Here is a 23,137-nt window from a genome sequence, read left to right on the forward strand (position 1 = left end):
GTAGGAAGCGTTCGAGTTCATGGTCGACCTCTGCCTTCCCCTTCCTTCCGTCTCTTCTTCCCCTGCAAGCTGCCGGCCTACCACCTCATCCTCCTCTTTAAACCACCGTCCCCATTTCCCCCCTTCCAATCCTCTCTCCAAAATTTAAATCCCTAATTAATACTTTTCATTTATTAAACATCCTCAATTCGGAAAACTTTGATTTCAAATTCTAATCAATTTTGAATTTGAAATTATTTCCTAAGATAGGATGATCTATTTTTGGAAAGTTACTTAAATCAAGTTTAATTCAATTTCTAATTGGATTTGATCTAAATCACTTGCCTAAATTTGCAATCCTTGATTAAGTAAGCATTAATTCCCTTTCCCTAAACCCTACCCCACCTACTCTTGCCGCCGGCCCCCTCCCTCTACCCCCTCTCTCTCCCACATTGAAACTCCTTTCCTTCTTGGAGTGCTTTCCCTTTCTCCCCTTAAGCCCCTCCTACTCAATTCTGAAACCTAATTTCAGATTTTTGGAAAAGGAATCCCCTCCTAGTCGGCCACACAACCCTTCTCTCCACCGTTCATCCTTGGCTTGATACATCACCTAAGAAAGAAAAGAGAGAAGAAACACACAACTCCCTCTCCACCACTTTATTTAATTTCTTTATCCATGCATGACGGATCCAGAATGTGACCACGAGTTCGTCTACAACAATCAAGATCTAGTCGATATCTTCTACTCACCGTTCTTCGACATCAATCCTGAGATTGACCAAACTGCGGAGGAATACATAAAGAGGATCATCTTTGCCCGCCGAAGCCATCGACGAACAACTCTCTTCAGTGCAGTGGCAGATCGTTTCCAAACCGTGATCAAGGTGAATCTCTCCTCCAAGCATTTTTCCTTTCTAAGTCTCACCTTAATTTGTGGCATCACAAATATCATGCATGCTTTCTCTGTTTACCATTCATTAAAAGAGTTGAGTGAGGGATCTCTTTCGTAGTGGCTAATCTCATTGTTAATTTAGGGATTTCTCGTTGAAAATCCTTCTTGGATGCTATGTTTGAGTAATTGATTATTTTGTGATCTTAACTTCTAGTTGTGTGATTTGGCATAAACTTGTTTCACCCCTCTCGTTTTCTTTCATTGTTTAAATCGCTACAAGTTTAATAGTTAATATTGCTATCATCTAAAAACACGCAATTTCTTATTTGATATTGCCTAAGCATTTAAGTCCTACATCATTTTGGCAAAGTCTAAGACTCCACTATGACCTCCTAATGTAAAATTGATTAAGTTATTCATATGGATTTACAATGAATTGTTTAACACCTAATGTATCATTGAACATGAACAAATAGTAAATGATGATTCACAATGTTGATCATAAATAGTTGGGATAAGACTAACGATGATGATGATGATGTCCCTTTCATCAATAAGTGTTGCTGCTACTAGTGTCATGCAACAATATGCCAAGCTTGTCTAATCACTCTTGATAAATACATGCTTTTTTATCCTTGTTGTTGGTTATTCAATAGCCATGAATTCTGGTATTAAAAAGTGAACTAATAATTGATTTTGATCATAAATATTTTCATTATTGATCCGCATAAGCTTTGATGTCATAAATTTTGTGTACGCTGTCAATAAGTGCAATACATCCTTGTATTTTTTATATAAATATGAAGCATGCATTTCACTCGAACTTTAATTGTTTTTCTTTTAATCATGCTTTGTAGAGGCTGGATACTGAAGCTCTAGGACTTTTAAGCTGGCTTGCATCTTCTCAAGCTGAAGAAGAAATGGATACCGGTGATGAACTACTTCATGAAGCCATCCTTAGTCCTTTATTGCCCGGAAAATCATACACGGCAGCCCTCGAGATAGCTCATAGGGATTATGAGCATGCTTCTCAGGTAGAATGCCAGGACATCCTTGATTCAGTTGAAGATATTCTGAAGTCTGAGAGGCCCAAGGAAGAGGCTTCAACTTCTTTTCAGGGCCTTATTCTTGATTCAGTTGAATGCATTCTCATGTCTGATGGGTTAAAAGAACAGGCTTTATCTTCCTCTCGGGACCTTTTGGATGCTGTTTCGTCTGGTGTTAGTATTCCTCAAGTTGATGGGTCCTTTGATGACAATTGGAAGACTCCCCAGAAAGGGAATACTTCTGAGGCAAATATGTCTTATGGGGAGGATAAGGCTGTCGCTCGATCTGCAGGAATGGGCCTAAGGGCTGGTAGTAAAAACAAAGAAAGAAAGCTTTGGGGAAATTTACCTTTTTCTATCAGTAAAAATGAGCATGAAGCTTCTGAATCTTTCTGTGTTGCTTCTTCTTCATGTGATGAGATGATAAATGATGGTTCTTACAATCCTCCATTTTATCATAAAGAAGGTAATCAATATGATGATTTCAAAAATGAAAATGTTATAGAAAACAATAGTGAGAAGAGTGGAAAAACATCAGGTTTGTGCTCTATAAGAGATTTAATGAGGAAAAAACGATACCTCCGGGTTGAACAAGTGGAAACAACGGTTCAAAAGAATGAAGACATGGCACATGGTCAAAAGCAAGAACTAACACCACAATTTCCTGTTGAAGAGCCTTCCATAGGGCGATCTGTAACTCATCAAAATATACGGGGAAGTATAGCATGTTCTACCATTGCATCTTCAAATTTTCAAGGAATAGAATGTTTTGAACATCATTCAAGTTTTTGTAATACAGTCCAGAAGGCATTTTCTCCTTTATGCACTGGTAATGTGCAATCGAGCACAGCTCCAAGTGAGATTATTGGTTTTAAGCAAGGGTTTGGCCTTAATGAACAATCGAAAATTTCTGAAGCAGCACTGAATATAGAAGCTGGGGAATTGTCTGTGCTGGAAACTGTACCAATGCAATTACTTGAATCCTCAGAGGTTAAACCAGTGGGATCTGTCTCGTATGTTGAGAGACCTTTAAGTTCACCAAACATAAGGAAATGTCAATCCAACCATAATGAGAATTCTGCTGGAAATGCTGCTTTGAAATCTCATAGACACAAAAACTGGAATTCTGGAAATATTGCAAACAACTATGCAATTACCTCAGAAGGTGGCATTGCTCAGGAGGCGCTCCTTCCTGAAATGTGCCATAGAAATTGTCAGCAGTCAACATGCCTATTTGATGAGAATAGTAGAGATTTCTGTAAAGAAAAAAATTTTCAGGAATTTATTGAGATGGCCTTTATCAACAGACCCCCATCTAACATGCATATTTATGAACCAGAAGAATCATTACCTGCAGGACAAGCTAATGGAAATATAGGTGCTGTGCTGATACTGTTATCTTCTATAATTACTCTATGGGCTGTATGCTTTTTTTTTAATAACCATTTTAAATTATATCATTTTTTTATTATATTTTAACCAACTGTTGAATTTAATTGATCAAGCGTTAGGCCTTGTCTCTTGTATTCAGCTGCTTTTTATTTGCTGAAATATCTTCCAATTTAAAGCATATCTAGAGTGAAATACCCTAGACTGAGTTAGCATAGTCATCATGACCATTCTCGATGTATTAGTGCTTTATCCAATATCAGAACATGAAAGTGATGAACATGAACATTTATGCAATGCATCTAGAAATCCCAATTTTCAGCATGCTTGGAAAAGGGATATGACATCTGACACGTCCATGCCAGCAGTTTACAGCGTGCTTTTCTTCTTTTATGTTTTATAGCTTACTTTTGTAGTTCTCCTACCACCCTATTAAACTCCTTTAATTACTTGCAAAAACTTACTAGCTAATACATACTGACATTTGTACTTTAGTAAACCAAAAGTTATCCAAATCAAATAAATTTTTATGTGAATTCATTACTTTTTTATTTAGCACAACTGCAACGGTCTTGAATTCTTGAAAATTCATCATAAATTAGATTTATTAACATCATTATGTGCCTTTCATTTCTTTTATAAGCTTGATGCAAAGCCAAAATACTGTAAAATCTCATAAATTTAGTCCATGACTTTTGGGAATGTTGTAGATCAAAATCAACTGTCATCATTTCTGTTTGGCGGTCTACTTCATCAAAAGCTTTTGTTCACCATTTTTAGACTTTTCTTATCATCTGTATTTATAATTATAAATTTATTGTCTTTTGTGCATAAAGATTGCTTCAAGTTTGTCTATCTTCATCTTTTATCTCTTTATATATGGGTGTTTTGTACAATTTTCTTCTTATAGTATGGAATTTCAGATAAGAGGCAAGGCATGGAGAACATAATGCCCTTCTTCCCAAGGATCTCCCAGGATGTGAATTTATATGATGAGAATGTTATTTTTAGTCAGGATTTTGCACTTGGTATTCCAACTCACTTTCAGAATGATGGATCAGTTTTATATTTGCTGACTCATGCTCAGTCGCCACCAACTTTGAACACTGTTTATGATTGGCTTTTAGGAGAAAAACAGCGTTGCCTACTAGAAGCAACAGGTACTCACTGCTAAAAGCTATGCTTCATTATGAGCATGTCCTTCTGGTTTAATTGCATTTAAAATGTTAGGTGCATCGAAGGAAGGCTTAGATTCATACTATGATGGAATGTTGAATGAAGGTACTGCATTTCATATTACTTGGAAAGTAGCACCTAATTGAAAACTCTACTTGAACATTTATTTTGTTTTAATGTTTCAAATTTGAACAGGAACTACTTCTTGCCAAAATTCTCCCTCTCCTTCGGCTTCTGGTTGGTCACAGTATGACTCAACCCAATCAAACAAAGAAAAAAGCTTCCCGAAAACTGAAAATTTTCATCCTGATATTGGCCATATTTCTTGTGAGCCAAAATTGAATAACATTCCTGCAAAAGAGAAAGTTGTTAATGAAGATTTGCGTGATCTCTCTCAAATTTCAGGTCCCGAGAAATATGGAAATTCCAATCCTACTCCTATAAGTCAACTTGGTTTCCGGGATCCGGCTAGTGTTGGTCATGGACAGCAACTAAAAATAATAAGCATGGAGGTTGGTGTTTATGTGCTTCAACCTATTTATTTTACCTATCTCTGGTTGACATAATTTTTGGTGATTTTAACATGGTTCACCTTAGTCCACACATACATACACATGCACAAAGGAATAGAAGCAAAAAAAATTGTAATGAATGATGTTGGGAGAGGAGGGGTAGGGAAATATATTGAAAATGGGATGGAGGGAAGAAAAGTAAGAAAAAGAGCAAGGGAAAGGACGTAGAAAGTAGTAGGGAGGGTGATTCGTGCATCATCTTGTCTGCAGAGAGGAGAGAGGGTTACATGTTTGAATAAGCTTTTTGATTTAGGCCTCAATTATATTATTTGAACTATCTTTATAGTGACAAAGAGTTAGTGGAAGGGAGGCCGGGAAGTCGAGAAGGGATCCCTGAACAAGAAGAAGCTGCTTGAGGAAGCAATGGAGGGAAGGAGGGGTACATTTGGCTCTCTTCTTGAGTTGTTATATTAATTGGTTTGTCTCTTTGAAATATGTCTATAGTTAAGATTTCATTAAAATAGAGAAAGGGAGGAAGTTAGGTGAAAATACATGCAGTATATACTCCAAAGTAGGTTCCTATGTTTAGGTAGTTCATTCTGCTCAGGGATTGCACTTGAATGATCGTTGAATACCCCAAAATCCTTTTTGATAAATCTTGTACCATAATAACCATAGGTATTCTAACTAAAAAACGACACACACACACATGCTTAAAATATATATATGCATACAGATATACCTTTATTTACATAAAGTTGAATATGTATGATCGAGTAGACATGCTTGCTTTGCTTGTAGGCTTATAGATTTGGTTATGATGTAGAACGAAATCTGAAGTTTTCAGATTTGCTCTCAGAAATCAGAAAAGAAAAAAAAAATTAATTCCAGCTTCAGTACTGGGAAGGAAAATCATAGAGGGGCTTTAGTCTTTAGTCCAGCAAGTCTTGACCGTGAGAGAGAGGAGCTTGGAGAAAGAAATAAGCAGGCATAAGAGGGAGGCAGCTGTATGAGGTGAGTTAGGGAAAAAGAATTTACTTCCTATTCCCAATTCCAGATTTAGGAAATAAAACCAGAGATTGGATTTAGGGAATTTTGGGTAAGGGCCAAGTTAGAGATTTAAAATTATTTCCCAAAGCAATAGTGGAGGATTAGGAAATAAATTTTAATCAAAGCCAATAAATAGAGGAAGAGGCCGGCAGCATCCAAAGGGAAAGATGGGTCTAGAGCAATCAATTGGGTTACCTAATTTGGGTTTTGGGATTTAGGAAAGAATTATTTAGATTCATTTGAATTTAAAATTCAAATAGAACTCATTTACAACTTTCCAAACATAGAACGACAAATTAGGAAAAATTTCAAATTAGTTGGATTTGAATTTTGAAAACCGCCCAAGATTAAATCACCCAAATTAAGCAAGGAATTAATGGGGATGAGGAGGTGGATGGGGAACCGGTGATTAGAGGGTTGGCTGGCGGTATGGGAGCTTGGGTGGGATGTTGGCCGTGGGTGTTGGACGGGGAAAAGAGGGGTTTTCGGGTGAGGCTAGAATCCGGCGGCCAAACGAAGATGGGGAGGAGGAAGAAGATGAAGATAATGACGAAGAGCAATAAGAAGGAACAAAAGCAAATAAACAAAATATCAAAGATACAACCGCGAGCCCGGACACATCCTGCGGCTGACGGGTACTACGTTGCCCTTCTCTAAGGGACTTCACGCCACGAGCCCGGACCCATCCTGCGGCTGGTGGAAACTCCGACTCCCTCCCATAGGGATTTCACTAACATTCTTCCCAAAGAACCCAAGTGCAAAACGCAAATTTTTTTTATTAATAATCCATCATCTTCTAATACAAGAGCAAAGGCCTCTATATATAGGCCTTAAAAGAAACTAAAAGACAATTTTGCCCCTTGAGCTTACATAAAATAAATCCCTTGAGTAAGGGTAAAAAAAGAAAAATGAATAATTAAATAAAAATTACAATTAATAAAATTAGATAAAATGAAGGAATCTCGGCTGTCGATCTTGGTTTCTTCCTTTGATTAATGCCCACCGTCGGATGTCCGCATCAGGTTAATGTAGTCTAATCAATCTCTAAAGTTGTTCCTGGACAAACTTTTCAAGTTATTGTTATTTCCTTTTCTATTGCATTTGTATATCATGAATATCATGTGACTTGGATACTTGCATCTGATATTGCAGATCCTGGCAGAATCACGGGGTGATCTTAAGCCTGACCCAAAATTCGATGCTATTAATATCTTATCTCTGGTAGTTCGAGAAGATACAAGCAACGTGTGTCAATCTTATGTCCTTTTACGTGTTATTGATGAGAAACTGGGTGAAAAGTATGGTTTGTTTCATTATGTGGTTTTTTTTCCTCATCTTGTATGATCTTTTTTAAGGGCTAATTAGATGCTCGTGCTAGTATTGTCTTTTCCGTTGGGCATTGTATTGGTAGATGTTTCTTAAATGACTTAACATCCTTAGTTTTGACTGAAACTGTAACTGGCATTTCTTTGGTGTTCCTAATTTGTAATCTTTAGATGAACTTGCTATTGCTGCATGTTAGTCCCTTCATTAAATAATAACTAAGTTTTGATCCATATTATAATTTCTAGCTACATCCCATCAATGCTGTCAATATTTATTTTTCTCTCCTCCCATTCCTAAATTCTCCCAGCTCTTTTTTTTTTAATATAACTTTCGTAGAAGTTGTCATGTTAATACTATTAGCTCTATTATCATGTTAAGTAGTAGATTATCATTGTTTGTGTCATGATTTTACCTTGGAACTTGGAAGAATTGGAACTTGGATGAATTGGGTGGGACTGGATGATTGTTATGAAATGGTGTGAGTGGACAACATTTGTCGATCTACCATCATAAGAACATTTTCATAGATAATTCATGACTTCATATGTTTTTTACTAGCACTTCATATAATAATTGATAACAATGTATAATCATGTGAATTCATTATCTTAACTCTTAAGTATGAAAGAGCCACAAGATCTTGATATTTTCATTGAAGAATTGTAATGTTAAAAAAATTTTAATGTGTATGTCACATCCAGATGCATTATCATACGATCATCATTACAAAATTCATTTAGATAAACATCACAACTCTATGAATCTGACAAACCATAAAATAACACATTTGAGTGAAAATGTTTTAAACTACACTATTCATCTAATATACCTGCACATACCTAATTAAAGGTGTTCCTCATCTAATGTGCATAAAATTCTCTTCACAATTCATCTACTGCATGCGAAGCTTTCCTGAAAATAGTCATAAACTAAAAGGCCTGAGTTTTATATATATATATAGGACTATCTTGGTACCCATTCATGCGGTAACTTTATTATTCTGAACAGTTGATTTAATATTGCACTTTAAAACAATAACAATGGCATATTATTTGGAAATCAAATCAATGAGGGGCCAATCGCTGAGCGGTTCGCATGAGGGAGAGAGGCAAAGGCAGGTTAGGGATTGTGTTGGCTTGGGCGATTTCACGTGTAAGGGTGTTCAAGGCGGTCAATTCGATTTATTACATTGACTTTGGTCGATCGGCTTGAATTTATTAACTATGATTGTTTCCTACTTAAGATGGCCTTTAAGCCTTCCTCAGAGAAAAAAGGGTGATGAAAACTTGATAGTAATCATATATATGCGTGTCTATGTGCACATTTGTGTATACTTCTACTAATCTCAATTATTTTGAACTTTCAAATTTATTTCAGATCAGTAATTTATGAACTTTATGATTTCAGAGTTTTTGAAATGCTTGGGATTTTAACTTGAGCATTTCCCTTTTTGTATCTAGTTACTAGGACCAACAGGTTTTACATAAAATTATCTTTTCTCTTCATTTCCGAATTCTTTTCAAACCATATTGATTGAACGTAGGCACCTGTTGGAAAATCATTACCTGGCTAACTTTTCTCTTGTTATCATTGGAGATTGGATTGGGCAATATGTTCACATTGAACTTGCTTATGCTGTTAATTAATCATAATTTTATCTGTTCATTTTATCAGAGAATGAATTGTGTTATGGTCCAGCTCACTTTTTTTTTTCTCTGTTTCAGAAATGGCAATGGTGTTTCTGTTTGCAACCTTTTTTTTTTCACTGAGGAAAAGCTATTGCTAGAACACTTTGTTGAGATTATTTCTTATTTTGATCCAGATGTTCTTATGGGATGGGAAATTCAAGTTGGCTCCCTTGGTTATCTTGCTGAACGAGCATTATACCTAGGTATGAACTTACTCAAGAAATTATCCCGTACACCATTTCATGAAATAAGGGACAAGTTGGAGGATTCAGGGAATTCCAAATTGTCTGATGTGCATCCCGGAGTAATAATTACTGAAACTGTTATTGAAAATTCAATAATTGAGGATGAGTGGGGTCGTACTCATGCTAGTGGTTTACATGTTGGTGGAAGGATTGTGCTTAATATTTGGCGGCTTATGCGTGCTGAATTAAAACTCAATATGTATACTGCTGAAGCTGTGGCTGAAGTAGTTTTGAGGCAAAAGATTCCATTGTTTTCTCACAGGAAATTGAACCAATGGTACTCAAGTGGCATTGGACGAGCAAGGGATAAATGCATTGGATATGTTATGGAGAGAGCAATGCTTAATCATAAAATTATGGATCAGCTTGATATGGTATTTATGTTGATCTTGATCTTTCTACAAAATTTAATTTCATGTCTCTTTTCTTTCTATTCCACTTGATTTTTTAGTGATCCATTTTTTTTATATGTGCCCCATGGTATATATATATGTTATTTATCACGTGTTTAATTTTTATGGTGTTCAATTCTTCAGATCAATCGGATATCTGAGCTTGCTCGTATATTCGGTATTGATTTCTTTTCTGTAATAGCTCGAGGTTCACAATTTCGTGTTGAGTCTATGCTCCTCAGGCTGGCACACACCCAAAATTATCTTGCCATTTCACCGGGGTATCAGCAGGTTAGTTTCTGCCTTTTGGCATTGATTGCTGAATGCTAATATGCTTAAACTGAACCCTGTTTCTTTTTTTCCTTTGCAATATTCATAAAATTTTAGATGAAGGAACTTCTTAAAACTTCCATTTCCACTTCACCGTAATAGAAATATAAGCAACAACTTTATGCTCTTAATAAGATAAAAACTATGAGTATTACTCATGCCTTATACATCACGTGAACGATTAACAACTTAGAATTCTGTTTCTTCCTGGGTTTTTTGCCCTTCTTGAAAATTGAAGTACTTTTGTTCGATTGGGTGAGTGAGAGGAATATTAGATACAGTTAAATACTTATTTAATCTTTAAGTTGATAGTAAAATCCATATCTAGGTTACACTTTGCGCAAAGGAAAATTTATGAGCCTCCTTTGATGGTGATTATCTATTTTTTTGTTGAACGTCCACATGTTACCAGGGGTTTTAAACCAGAAAAATATTTTATTTTCATTTTTGAATGAGAAGGTAAAAACTGTAGTTGTACATTACTACATTAACACTAACAACACATCATTTATACATATATTTTTTATTCTTTTTTTTTTTTTAAATTTAACATAGTACTTACAACTCTTACTACTGATGCTTAAGTCTGGCTATTAAAAAATATGAAATGTCCTTTCAGGTTGCCTCACAGCCTGCAATGGAGTGTTTACCTCTTGTCATGGAACCGGAGTCTGGGTTCTATGTTGATCCTGTTGTTGTTTTAGATTTTCAATCTCTATATCCATCAATGATCATAGCATACAACCTCTGCTTTTGTACATGCTTAGGGAATGCCATGTCATCACGGGAAAATGTTCTTGGTGTTAGTTCTTATTCACCGGATGTGCAGATTTTGAAGGACTTGAAAGAAAAACTTATGCTGACTCCAAATGGGGTTATGTTTGTTCCACCAGAGGTAAGTGTAATCTGATGGAATGATAAGTTCCTTTCGGAAGGGTTCTTCCTTTTTAATGTTTTCATGCAGCATGCTTCTGATATTATCTTATGTTTAGATTAGATAATTGTATATTTCTATATGAACGCAGAATACTATGATGCACCGACACACTTCTTGAAGAGAGAGTACAGTGTCGGGCACGTGCAGTGTCGGACACGGACACGTGCCCGACACAGCTAGGACACGTGTCGGACACGAACATAATTTTTATATTTACTAAATCAAATAAAACATCACATTCGCTCGTATATGCATCAATACAATTATTGAAAGGCATAATTATTAGCGAATGAAGCACTTTTTTCTTTGAGAGGCAGTAATGATTATTGAAAAACTTTAGGCTTTATGCCTACCTGTGTTTGTAATTTTTAGTGACATGGAATAAGAAGAATTTTGATTATGTATGGAAGATTTTTATGTGCATGTTTTATTGTAATTCTAGTTGATGGGATTTGTTGAAATAGGAAAAGTTAGAATAATATATAAAATATTTAGAATATAAAAGATTTAAGATTAATATAATAAATATTAATATATGATATTCAATGAACTATTATGGGAGAGAACTATAGAACTAGAAAAATATAGAAGTAAATAGATACATTCTTTGTGATTTATATTAGAGGTTAAAGAAATATTATGGGGAACTAGCGAACTAGAGAAATAAATAGATACAAAGAAGAACCAATTTTCATTCTATGATATTTAATGAACTATTGCAAATCTTTCTCTTGATGAACCAGAGTTTGAAGCAATGATAATCAATGATGATGATATTAAGGTAAAAAACAAACCTCTCAAGCTAATTAGTAGTTGAAACTTGAATACTTGATGTTGTAGTAAATAGTTATTATCTTATATTTTTGTGGTTGTACTAGACATTTTTTATATTTTTGTAATATGCAGAAATGATTGGGGCAGTGGTTTTGGAAATGTTTGTTAAAGTTTAAAAAAAAAGTTCTGTAAGAATATTTTGGTGTGAGATTTGTAGATTGTTCTAATTACGGTTATTGTGCCACCATGGGTTGTTGAGATTTCCTATGCGATTTCTTTTGGTGGTGGTAGTTCATTGATTCTGGTGATTTTAAAATTAATATTTTGTTTATTTGGTGAAATTTATTTAAACCTAAATCAAGATTGGTTTTGTCATTTTGTGCTAACCTTATTTACTAGTCTAGGTTCGAGGAGTATGTAAATAGAAGTTTGAGGCAATTGAGTTCTTTTGGCTTCAATAAATTTTGTCTTCCTGTTTCAATTTTTTGTGATTGTCGGGTCAATGTGTGATTTCTTAAAGTGCGGTATATTTCAAATTTTCTGATTTAGAGGGAAATAATGTTCTTATATTGACGTGGGGCATGGTTTTCTTATCTTAGAAATTTTATTCTTTTGGTTGTTCTTTCTAAAGGATTCATGTCATGATTATTCCACAAGTTTTACGTTGGCTGTCGACTACCTAACATAACCTTTCACTTTTCTCATCTAGGGCTTGGGACCTGGTGACAACAATATTAAACTATTGTATTCAAGATTTTGATTTTAGGATTTAAACTATGATGTTTATATTGGAGTCATACTAGAAATGATGTAGGTGTGATTATAAATAAGAATTTGAAGGATAATCTTGTACAAATTAATAGAATTATAACTTTAAATATTGTTGTTGATGCTAAGATTATTGATATTATAAGTATTTATTCTCCTCAACTAGGTTTAGATATTTTTTCAAAATTTAATTTTTGGAATGACTTAGAAGAACGAATACAAAAAATACATCTTCAAGAAAGAGTTTTTATTGGAGGTGAGTTAAATAAACATATTGGTAGACAGGTTGAAGATTTTAAGAGCATTTTTTATTGTTGTGGGTTTTGAACGACTAATAAAGGTGATAAGACCTTATTAGATTTTTTTCTAGCTTATGATTTTGTAAATGCTAAAACCTTATTTAAGAAAAGAAATAAGCATCTCAATCAACTATAAGAATGAATAGTAAAACTTAGATTGATTATTTTTTTTATAAGAAAAATAGATCTTTTAGATTGCAAAGATTGTAAAGTTATTCCGAGTGAAATTTTATGTACCGAGTATCACTTATTAGTGGAAGTGAAATTATAACCACGCATCAGGACATGTGCATATCTGACTCATACGTTGTATATTTTGTTAAATAAAATAAGTTATAATGCGAAGAATATTCTATTAGTGGATACTCTCTAATACTTCTGTGAAAATACAAGTGATGTTCTGTTACACCCATGTGAAAGTGCAAATCAAAGTACATGTTAATGCTTATAATATCCAATTTTAAGTAATGAGTTTTGAAAAAAATAATTCTGATGCACATTTAAGTTTAAAATATATTTTGTTGTCCTTCTTATACTACTGACATTAAGAAATCCCTCTGTTTATATTTTTTAAGAGTAAAATTATTTATTGTTAATTTATAATGAATATTTAAATCCTTTATTTGTACACTATAAATATGTGTATTGATTTCTGCAATTGGAATTGTGATAGCCTACTGAGCCTATGAACGTTCACCCTATTTTATAAAATTTAAGGAAAAAGGAATTATTTAGCAAAGTAAAGATTGATAAGGGAAATTTCGTTAGGAGCTTTTGTATTAAGGTATTTTGTAGTCCAGTTTCTATTTTGATGTATAAAACCATCTCATATTGGATTTTTTGTATATGATTGGTCTTGGGAATGCAAATATGGATTAGTGTTTTTGTTATTTTTTATTCATTGTATTATTTAGTTGGCTCTAAAATATTCTGTATTATAGTTGAGATGTCTATGTTCAGGGTTTAAGAAATCTTCTACCACCCTTTACTATATAGAGCCGTTGGGCCAAACTACTAGTGAGAGACACTTGCCACATCCTTACTGGCAAGAAATTACTTGAAAATGAATATTAGTGATATTCTAGACTGAACATTTACACTTTATAAAGTGATGTTATTTTTGAATTCATCGTTCTTACCAAACAATTGCAGAGTGTGGATGAATTGTTGCTTAAAGTTATGATTAAATTTTATTTTAAACATTTGAGTTTTGATAGGCATTAAAATTTTCAAATTGAAATAAAATTTGAGAATCCGGTTGAGATTTATTTTTAACACGGCCATCATCAGGGTGATGTTAAAGTTACTTTAATTATATTTGTATTTTATTGGAATTTGGAGGCATTAAAAGATAGTCCCTTTTAGTTTATATTCATTTTCAACACGGCTATGATTAAGGATTTAAATAATTTATATTTTTTGTTATTTGAATTTTGTCAACTTTCATTCACTAACAGATGATCATGTTTTCAATTATTAACTTTATAAGTTGTTATGCTAACGTTGAAATCAAGAGTTTATGTTTTTATAATGAATTTTATTTAAAGAGGCTTTGAAGGCCTAATGTAAACTAAAAGTCAAATTATCTTAGTGGATTTTACGATAGTGCATTTTCTTATTAATTAAAGTCATGTCAACTCCAATCCTTTAAAAGAAAAGGATCAGACTTAAAATTTAGGTCATGTTTAATTGGCGTAGTCTTCTTGGACTTCAAATTTTGGAGTTCAGTGCGTCAGTCGGAGCACATGCGAGTAATTTATATGCACGTTTCTCGATAGACTTGCATGATTTTCAGTGCGCTCATGTGATGCACTTGCATGCATTTTGATGCATTTGCATAGCCTATTCTCAAACTTTCAATTTGCATTAATTTTTTCATTTTAAAATGAGAACACGCTTTTGGGTGCAATTGCACATCGAGATAGTTGCATACTTTCTAGTACTTTGAAGCACTTCGCGAAGTGATAGCATACTTCTCGAGGCACTAGCACATTCCTTGCAGCTACTACATGCTTCTCTAAGCGATATGCTACATTTGGTTGTTGCATGTCTCTCGAGATGGTGACAATCTTTTTGAGGCGGTAGCATGCTTTGCGGACATGCTTCTTGATATTATTGTGAGCTTCTCAAGGCAGCATGTAAGTTTAGAATTTTACATTTTTTTTAATGCGAACAAGATTTAAAATACTCAAATTTGATTATTCGTAAGTATTCGTTATTAGAATGCAGGATCGTCTCATTTTAAATTTTGAATGCAACAACACCTTCTGGTTTTTGCACATTTAGACTATATTCTATGACAACTCGGAAAAACAAAATTATGAGATTTTGATCTGGTTCATTATTATTTCCCTATCATCTGCTTTAAGTGAATGATGGTAAATTTACTCATTCATAAATTAAATCATTGTTATTATACAGTATTATTTTCCTATCATCTGCTTTAAATGAATGATGGTAAATTTACTCATTCATAAATTAAATCATTGTTATTATACAGTAGGCACTTAGCACCTAACGCGTAGGTCTAATTAAAAGTTCTCCCACATCACTGGGAGGTGTAATTAATCATAAGGTTTGCACCTATGAGATACATTGAATCATATATTAAAATCCTTGTAAAATGAGGGTTAAAACTTTAGGTATTGTTTTATATGTAATCTAATGTCTTCTAAAAATTTTAACTTATAATAAAATTCTCTCAGAAGAGTCGGGTGTGAATTTTTGAAGCCCATGGTTAGCTTATTTAATTGGCATAACTTCACGTTTTATTTAGCTTTTTAAATTTTTGCAAAAGTTTGTATGAATTGTCAAGTTTGTTGGATAAGAATTTTTTTAAGCTAGGCAGGTTAAAGTGAAAGTAATTAGGGTGGTGATTTTAGGAATACTTATGAATTACAAAAAACATTAAATAAAAGTTGTGGCGATGTTATTTTATGTGAGAGTTGTCGATTTACTACGATTTGTTGATATTTCCTGCTGGATTTTCTCCGGTGGTGGCAATTCAACTAAGCTGGGAGAATCTTAATTAAATTGTCAATATTGTTTTATTTGATGATGTTAGTTTGAATTTAATTTGGGATTAATTTATATCAACCTTATATGTTAGCTTAGATTATGAGGAGCTTATAATTACTGGTCTCATTTATGTAATTGAGAACTTTTGAATTGAAAAGAATTTCTCTTTATTTTTTAATCTTGTGAGTGTCGAATGGATATATTATTTCAAGTGTGGTACAGCTCTGACATCTTATTTTGAGGTAGTTGTCTCCTCTTACTAGCATAAGGATAAATTTTACCTACTATGATGGTTTTATTCATTGTCTATTTTTTCTATATTATTTTTTATTGGCCAGTTTAGTGTTTTCAGTATTGGCAATAAGTGATTTGTCAAAAATCAAAATTTATGGAAATTATTTTGTTTGCTCATTGATTTTAATTATTTTCAAATTCTTATTGAAATTCTTTTAAATTTACGATCATTTCATTGTCAAATGGGCTTGAACTCTACTTTCGTGTGTTATCATTTAAAATATGACAAATTCTTGGTATACTTAAAACAAATTTAAAAAAAGTTGTTGGTATAATTGATAATTTGTGATATGTGACTCTACTTTTTGAATTAAAACATACTACGCATTATATTAGTTTAGAAAATCCCGATACTTAGTTGTCTTGTCTTATTTTATCGAGATTATTACTTAGTTGAAATTCTTATGGAATTTATATTTCCAAGAGACTTGTCTCTCTACTTTTGCTTGAATTAATTTCTGTGATTCTTTAATATCTATTTAGAACAAATTATGATTTTCTATTTGAAAGTTCGCAAATGTTACCTCAAGTATCTTTCTTGTGTGATGCAGGTCCGGAAAGGCGTATTACCTCGACTCTTGGAGGAAATATTATCTACTAGGATAATGGTGAAGCAAGCCATGAAGAAATTAAAGTCTTCACAGCTAGTTCTCCACAGGGTATGTTAGCCTCCATCAATTTCAGATTAAAGCCTTCCCACACTACCACCCCTACATGCCCCACTGCCCATCCCCACCCACCTACAACCACCACCAAAACCCAATACCCTTTTTGTTGCATTTTTTTTATCAACCAAGTCAATATTGGGTCAAGCACAATATGCAAAAGTCAAAAGATATATATGATTTGGATTTTTTTTGCCATATATAAGCTCGTTAACTCTATGGTTTAACTTTTTCTTCTGTGCCGGGGGGTGTAATGTTGAAGAGTTTAACAAAGGGGATGAGGGGAATGCATCTTGATAAATAGAGTGGAGGTTGAGTGAGGAGTCCATTATTACTTTCCTAGATCGTGTAATCTATTTTCACTTTCTTCCACCTGTGACCTTTTTGTCCTCCTTTACAATGCAAGAGGCTATCATTGTTACTTCTCAAAGAAGAGCATAAGGGCATTGTTTCTCCAATCTGATGCACCCGTATTCTTGTCCATTTCATTCTTAAAACTAGAGAAGTACTTCTTTACTTCTCAAAGAAGTACTTCTCTGCCTACTTGTGATGCTAATTAGCAGGTTTACAGCCTTCATTTACTGATAATATAATTGTAGCTTCACCTCATCTGATGCACCCGTCTTCTTGTCCATTTTTTAAGAGAAGGCTTGGAGAGTATATGTTATTAGTAGTGATAGTTAAAGTTTTAACATTTGCTGAATTATTTGAAACAAAAAGGGGTCTGTAATCCTAACCTATAAAACCTAATTATCTCTATTTTACGGCAACCTCCCAAATGCATTCGAAGTGCTTCTGGTTTTGTAAATTAAAAATTTGTATCTTCAGAATCCCTCAACAAGAAGGTTTTTTGGTTTATTAGTTTTTTTTTTTTTCATAAACCAAGTTGCCATTTTTGCACCATAAAGATAGGGATATTATTAGTAGAATTCAAGTTGGATGGATGAAGTGGAGGAATGCATCGGATTTGTTGTGTGATAGAAAAGTACCGCTCAAACTTAAGAGAAAATTCTATAAGATGGTGATTAGACCTGCAATGCTTTGTGGCGTAGAATGTTGATCATTAAAAGAGAAGCATAATATTAAGTTAATTGTTGCAGAGATGAAGATGCTCAGGTGGATGAGTGGCTTTACTCTTAGAGACAGGATACGAAATGAGCATATACGTGAAAAGGTTGGAGTAGCTCCAATGGAAAATAAGATTAGATAGAGTCGTCTTAGATGGTTTGGTCACGTAAAACGGTGGCCTTTTGAAGACCGAGTTAGGAGAGTAGATGTATTAGATTTAACCTATGCTAAGGAAGGTAGAGGTAGACCTAAAAAGACTTGGTTAGAAAATATTAGCAATGACCTTTCTTTGTTAGATCTAAATGAGAATTTGACTCTTAATCAGGCGCAATGACCTTTCTTTGCTACTCCAACCTTTTCACGTAGTGGATAAAGGCCTGACGTTGTTGTTGTTGTCGTTGTAAACCAAGTTGCCATTTTCCTTGCTAATGGTTTACTACATCTAATGCTATGAAATTTTCTATTTCCCCCCCCCCCCCCAAATTTTTTTTTTTCCCCCCCCCCCCCCCCCAAATTTATGGATACTTCAAACTACAATATTTTGAACATTTAATTGTGCTTTGTAGTTATATATTCCGTTCTACAGATACTCAACGCACGCCAACTTGCTTTGAAGTTGATTTCAAACGTCACTTACGGTTACACAGCTGCTGGCTTTAGTGGTCGCATGCCATGTGCTGAAATTGCTGACAGCATCGTCCAATGTGGTCGGAGGACGCTTGAAACTGCAATATCTTTTGTGAACCAACATGAAAAGTGGAAAGCGAAGGTTATTTATGGTGATACTGACAGGTAATAATCTGTCATGTGATCTTATTTACTTTTTTCTCTTGTTTAAAAACTTTGTTTTCATCTCTACATTTTGCTTGCTCGTACAGCATGTTTGTTCTCCTTAAAGGTCGCTCAAAAGAAGATGCTTTTATAATTGGAAATGAGATCGCATCAGCAATTACTACAATGAATCCAGAGCCAGTCGCATTGAAACTGGAAAAAGTCTATCAGCCTTGCTTTCTTCTTACAAAGAAACGTTATGTTGGTTACAGCTATGAAAGTCCTGAGCAGGAAAAGCCCACATTTGATGCCAAAGGCATTGAGACTGTACGAAGAGATACCTGCCCAGCTGTTGCAAAGACCTTAGAGCGTTCAATAAGATTAATTTTTGAAAGTAATGATTTATCAGAGGCAAGTTATTCAACTTTATTTCCCTGAAAGTATTCTACTTTAATTCCAAGTATATTCCCATTCAACTATGTTGCACCGATACGGATACAACGACACGGATACGACACGATACGGATACGGGACACGTCAATTCTTAAAAATACAGGATACAGCTACGGCATGGACACGTCATTATAATTTGTAAATCATACGTAAAAAAAAAAAAAAAAAATCAAAGCATAATATTTGAAATGACAAAAAAAAAAACAACATCATTTGTAGCCTTGTAGCTTATAATATCAAAATAGAAGTAAGCATTGAGTTAAGGGAAGAGGTAAAACTCATTTGCCTAATAAGAATTTTGTGGCATGATTCCACTAATTATGTTGTTGCATGATTTGGTGGCATGTTTATTGAATAATATATGAGAGCTAAACATATGTTTGTTTTTTTTTTTTTTCATTTAAGAAGACATACAAACCCTAATAATATGATTTTTTAATACATGAATAAAAAATCAAAGCATTACAAATGCAAAATAATTGACGCCATGATATCATATTTTCTAGTAAAATGACATCAATGTAAATTTCTCGCGGGTTTGAAATGAGAGAACCTTGCTCGCAGCCGCGGAAGTAAATATGATGCGTCTTTTTTCGTTGTCTTTCAACGGGCACATGTATTCGATATGCATGTCCTTTTGAAATTAAATAGTATTTAATTGGATACGGCTTTGACGTATCCGGCACATATCTGTGCAGTATCAGACGCGTATCGCGTCCGACACGTATTCAATACAACACGCCTTCATAAATAGGTGTATCGGTGCAAGATAGCCATTCAATCATTTCATCACATTATTTGCTATTTATAAACCTGTTGCACTGCTTTCAATATAAGACGACTTGGCCTTTATACGCAGGTGAAATCATATCTGAAGCGTCAATGGACAAGAATACTAGCTGGCAAGATATCCCTTAAAGATTTTGTTTTTGCTAAGGAGGTTAGATTAGGCACATACAGCAGCAGATCCTCTTCCGTCCCACCAGCAGCAATAGTTGCAAAGAAAGCCATGGAAATGGATCCCAGAGCAGAACCACACTATGGAGAACGAGTTCCTTATGTAGTTGTTCATGGAGAACCCGGATCTCGCCTCATGGACATGGTGGTCAATCCTTATTATCTTTTAGATTTGAATTCTCCATACAGATTAAACGATCTATATTATATCAACAAGCAGATGATTCCTGCACTGCAAAGGGTGTTTGGTCTCCTTGGAGCTGATGTTAACAAGTGGTTTTCTGCTATACCTCGTCCAACCAGACCTGTACTTGCTAAACGACATACCCTTATGTCGCATGCTCAGTCATTCCATGAAGATGATAGTGATAATTCTATGGTTTCTAAGAAACCAAATGCCAAAAGAATGCGGATAGATACTTATTATTCTTCAAAGCACTGCATCTTGTGCGGCGACTTGATTCAATCATTGGAGCATTTCTGTGTAAAGTGCTCACGGAAAAAAGCACTTCTAGCGGCTACTGTGGTTGGAAGAACTTCAAAAAAAGAAAGTGAGATGCTACACCTGGTTGAGGTAACTCTTCTTTGTGTCCACTGTGCTCTTAGGCTCTATTTGGGACTGTTTTTTTACTGCTTCTTAAAGTAATTTTTTAATAAGAAAGCTGCTTTGAGAAGCATAAAAAAGCCGTCCCAAACGAAACCTTATTCTTCATTTTGCTGTCATTCAGCTTATCGGTTTGAATTGCATCAATTTTTTCATTCATCATAATTTAGTGTTTTAGTGATCGTCTTTTATTTTTTTCTTGTGAAAATGAAACAGGAAAGAACCTCTTAGAACATCTGGATACAGGTCAGATTAAAAAAAAAAGCAAAATTTAAAAATAGGAATCAGATTGCCTGACATAGGATCATAATTGTCATTTATAAAGTGTGCAGAATAGTCTTCCAGACTAATGTTGAAGCTAATTTTCTGCTTAAGATTGTTTATTGGTGATTGCATGACATTTGCCTATTTCTGTTTCAAAATTCTTTTATAGAGAATTAAAATTTTTTCTCTGCTGCTTGGTGCTACTAACTGTTGCACTCATTTAGGAATTGTTACTGCTTTCTGAGAGATATATTTAGTTGCATTCATATAGACTTCATACCTTTTTTCTCATGGGCAGTCTATGCAGTAAGTACAAAATCTTTGCTTGATGCAATAGAAAGCTTAGAATTAGGCATATTGGTATTTTCAATCAAAATTCTGTCTTATATCAGACTAATGGATTTATGATGTTTGACTGGAGTGATTCCACTCCAGTATTGATTTCTCTGTTAATCCTCGAAAAATCCATATTCACAATCTTCAACTTAGAAACAGCCAGGGATTTATTTTGCTGCTAGTTTTAAGTAGGATTTAAGCTTTGTTTGGGACAGCTTTCTTACTGCTTCTTAAAACAACTTTTTAATAAAAAATTAAGAAGCAGTAAGAAAAGCCATCCCAAGCCTTAAGCTTGATTTTGCCTAAATCTCATCACAAAGGGGTTTGAAATCCTACCTAAATATTTAATTTAGCATGATTTGATAAGTCTTAGCTCATATTTAGGACTCTTTATTAAATCATAAGAGAACTCGGATCTAAGAAATATATGTAATCAGATTTACCAACAGACTGTTTGGTTTGAAATAAAATGAATATAAATTATTCAAAATACAAGTGTTATGAGAATAATTGATATTTAGTTTGAAGTAAAACAAATACAATGTAAAATTTTATCGTATTTGGAATGCACCATCGAGTATAAATTTGGTTCATTTGAAATTCAATAGATTTGGGCAATTTTTAAATAATCATAAATTCATTGTCATTATCATCGCCCTCCGCCTCTTGTCATCCTCCCTGCCAACGCCGTCCACCACACCAGCTACATCACTCAAATCTTGTAAACTACATCCAAAGAGTTCAGAGATTTGATTGAGTTTCAGAATCGTGCGACCAAATAGTTCTACCATAATTATTTACTAATTTCTATTAAACGCTGCTTGGATAGGATTGATCAAATCTATTCTAAAATTCTACCTTCAACCAAATAGAGGAGAGACCCTAAAACTGTGTCAGTTCCTCTACAGATTTGCAGGCACTGTGGAGGCGGCGATTGGATTGTTGAGAGTGGTGTGAAATGCATATCGCTCTCATGCGCAGTCTTCTATGAGAGGAAGAAAGTTCAGAAAGAACTACAATCTCTTTCTTCTTTCGCTACAGCTTCAGGATTTTATCCACCCTGCGATGCTGAGCTGTTTTAGTCTTCATTTTGCTGGTCTTTCTATGAATAAGTTAAATGTGTAATTATGTTCAATTTATTTGTTCGTTTATGTACCATATGATTATCATTACTCTGTTAGGCTTTATTTGGTATGACTTTCTTTCTGCTTCTTAGAGCAGCTTTTTAGTACAAAAATTTTAATTTTTGTATTAGGAAGCTGCTTTAAGAAGCAATAAGAAAATCGTCCCAAATGAAGTCTTATTCGTGCATCTTTATGGATAAGAAGTATTTACAAGCTCACCAAAAAGAATCATTTACTCCATTGTGTTATTATCTTCAAAGAGCTCTTTTGATAAATGACTTGGGAGTTTAGTTAGATGAGTTTTTAGCTAGTCTTGACTTGACTCTTTAATTAGCCCATTTAAAAAATATTAATGTAAAATATATTTAAAATATAAAACTTCTATTATAATAATATTAAAAATATTTTAAAGTTATATTTTATTTTTTATATCAAATGATTTTTTATTATTTATTTGTTAGATTCCCATTCTTTTATAATTTTATTATAACATTTATTTGAATCATGATTTTTTTTAATTCATTATTTGTTCATTATAATTGAGCTGGCTCCAATTTGCATCATTTGAAATTTGCTCAAGTATGTTGCAATTTAAATTTGGTTTGAACGCAAGAATCTAAATTTGAAGATGATTCAAACCTGATTAAAAATTAGTTAGAATTTTGATTTGAATAATATTTTAACCTAATTTTTAATAAAGTTCAATCTTTGTTCAAATTTGGATCGGGTCTCATTCGAATTAATTCACATGAGGGATTATACTCATTGTTAGATCTTATT

The 23,137-nt window shown here is 33.9% G+C and overlaps 1 protein-coding gene across 6 annotated transcripts in view; it reads left to right on the forward strand.

Moving 5' to 3' along the window:
• The window catches only part of LOC110109480 (DNA polymerase zeta catalytic subunit), a 58,006-nt gene extending 35,374 nt beyond the window's left edge, over positions 1 to 22,632 (forward strand). For 4 of the 6 annotated variants that reach the window (XM_020840561.2, XM_020840564.2, XM_020840565.2 and 1 more), the window contains 13 exons: positions 1,729 to 3,295; positions 4,230 to 4,466; positions 4,537 to 4,587; positions 4,678 to 4,994; positions 7,197 to 7,342; positions 9,095 to 9,677; positions 9,840 to 9,986; positions 10,645 to 10,920; positions 16,667 to 16,774; positions 18,435 to 18,640; positions 18,727 to 19,030; positions 19,932 to 20,603; positions 22,142 to 22,632. In XM_020840561.2, coding sequence (XP_020696220.1) covers positions 1,729 to 3,295; positions 4,230 to 4,466; positions 4,537 to 4,587; positions 4,678 to 4,994; positions 7,197 to 7,342; positions 9,095 to 9,677; positions 9,840 to 9,986; positions 10,645 to 10,920; positions 16,667 to 16,774; positions 18,435 to 18,640; positions 18,727 to 19,030; positions 19,932 to 20,603; positions 22,142 to 22,315 — 4,788 coding nt within the window. In that variant the 3' untranslated portion in view covers positions 22,316 to 22,632. Of the gene's footprint in view, positions 1 to 637; positions 864 to 1,728; positions 3,296 to 4,229; positions 4,467 to 4,536; positions 4,588 to 4,677; positions 4,995 to 7,196; positions 7,343 to 9,094; positions 9,678 to 9,839; positions 9,987 to 10,644; positions 10,921 to 16,666; positions 16,775 to 18,434; positions 18,641 to 18,726; positions 19,031 to 19,931; positions 20,604 to 22,141 lie in introns of those variants that run through there. The other 2 variants (XM_028701174.1, XM_028701175.1) reach the window with 2 other exon arrangements.
• The last annotated feature ends 505 nt before the right edge of the window (positions 22,633 to 23,137 follow it).

Source organism: Dendrobium catenatum, unplaced genomic scaffold (assembly GCF_001605985.2).
Source record: "Dendrobium catenatum unplaced genomic scaffold, ASM160598v2 fragScaff_scaffold_1644, whole genome shotgun sequence".
NCBI lineage: Eukaryota > Viridiplantae > Streptophyta > Magnoliopsida > Asparagales > Orchidaceae > Dendrobium > Dendrobium catenatum.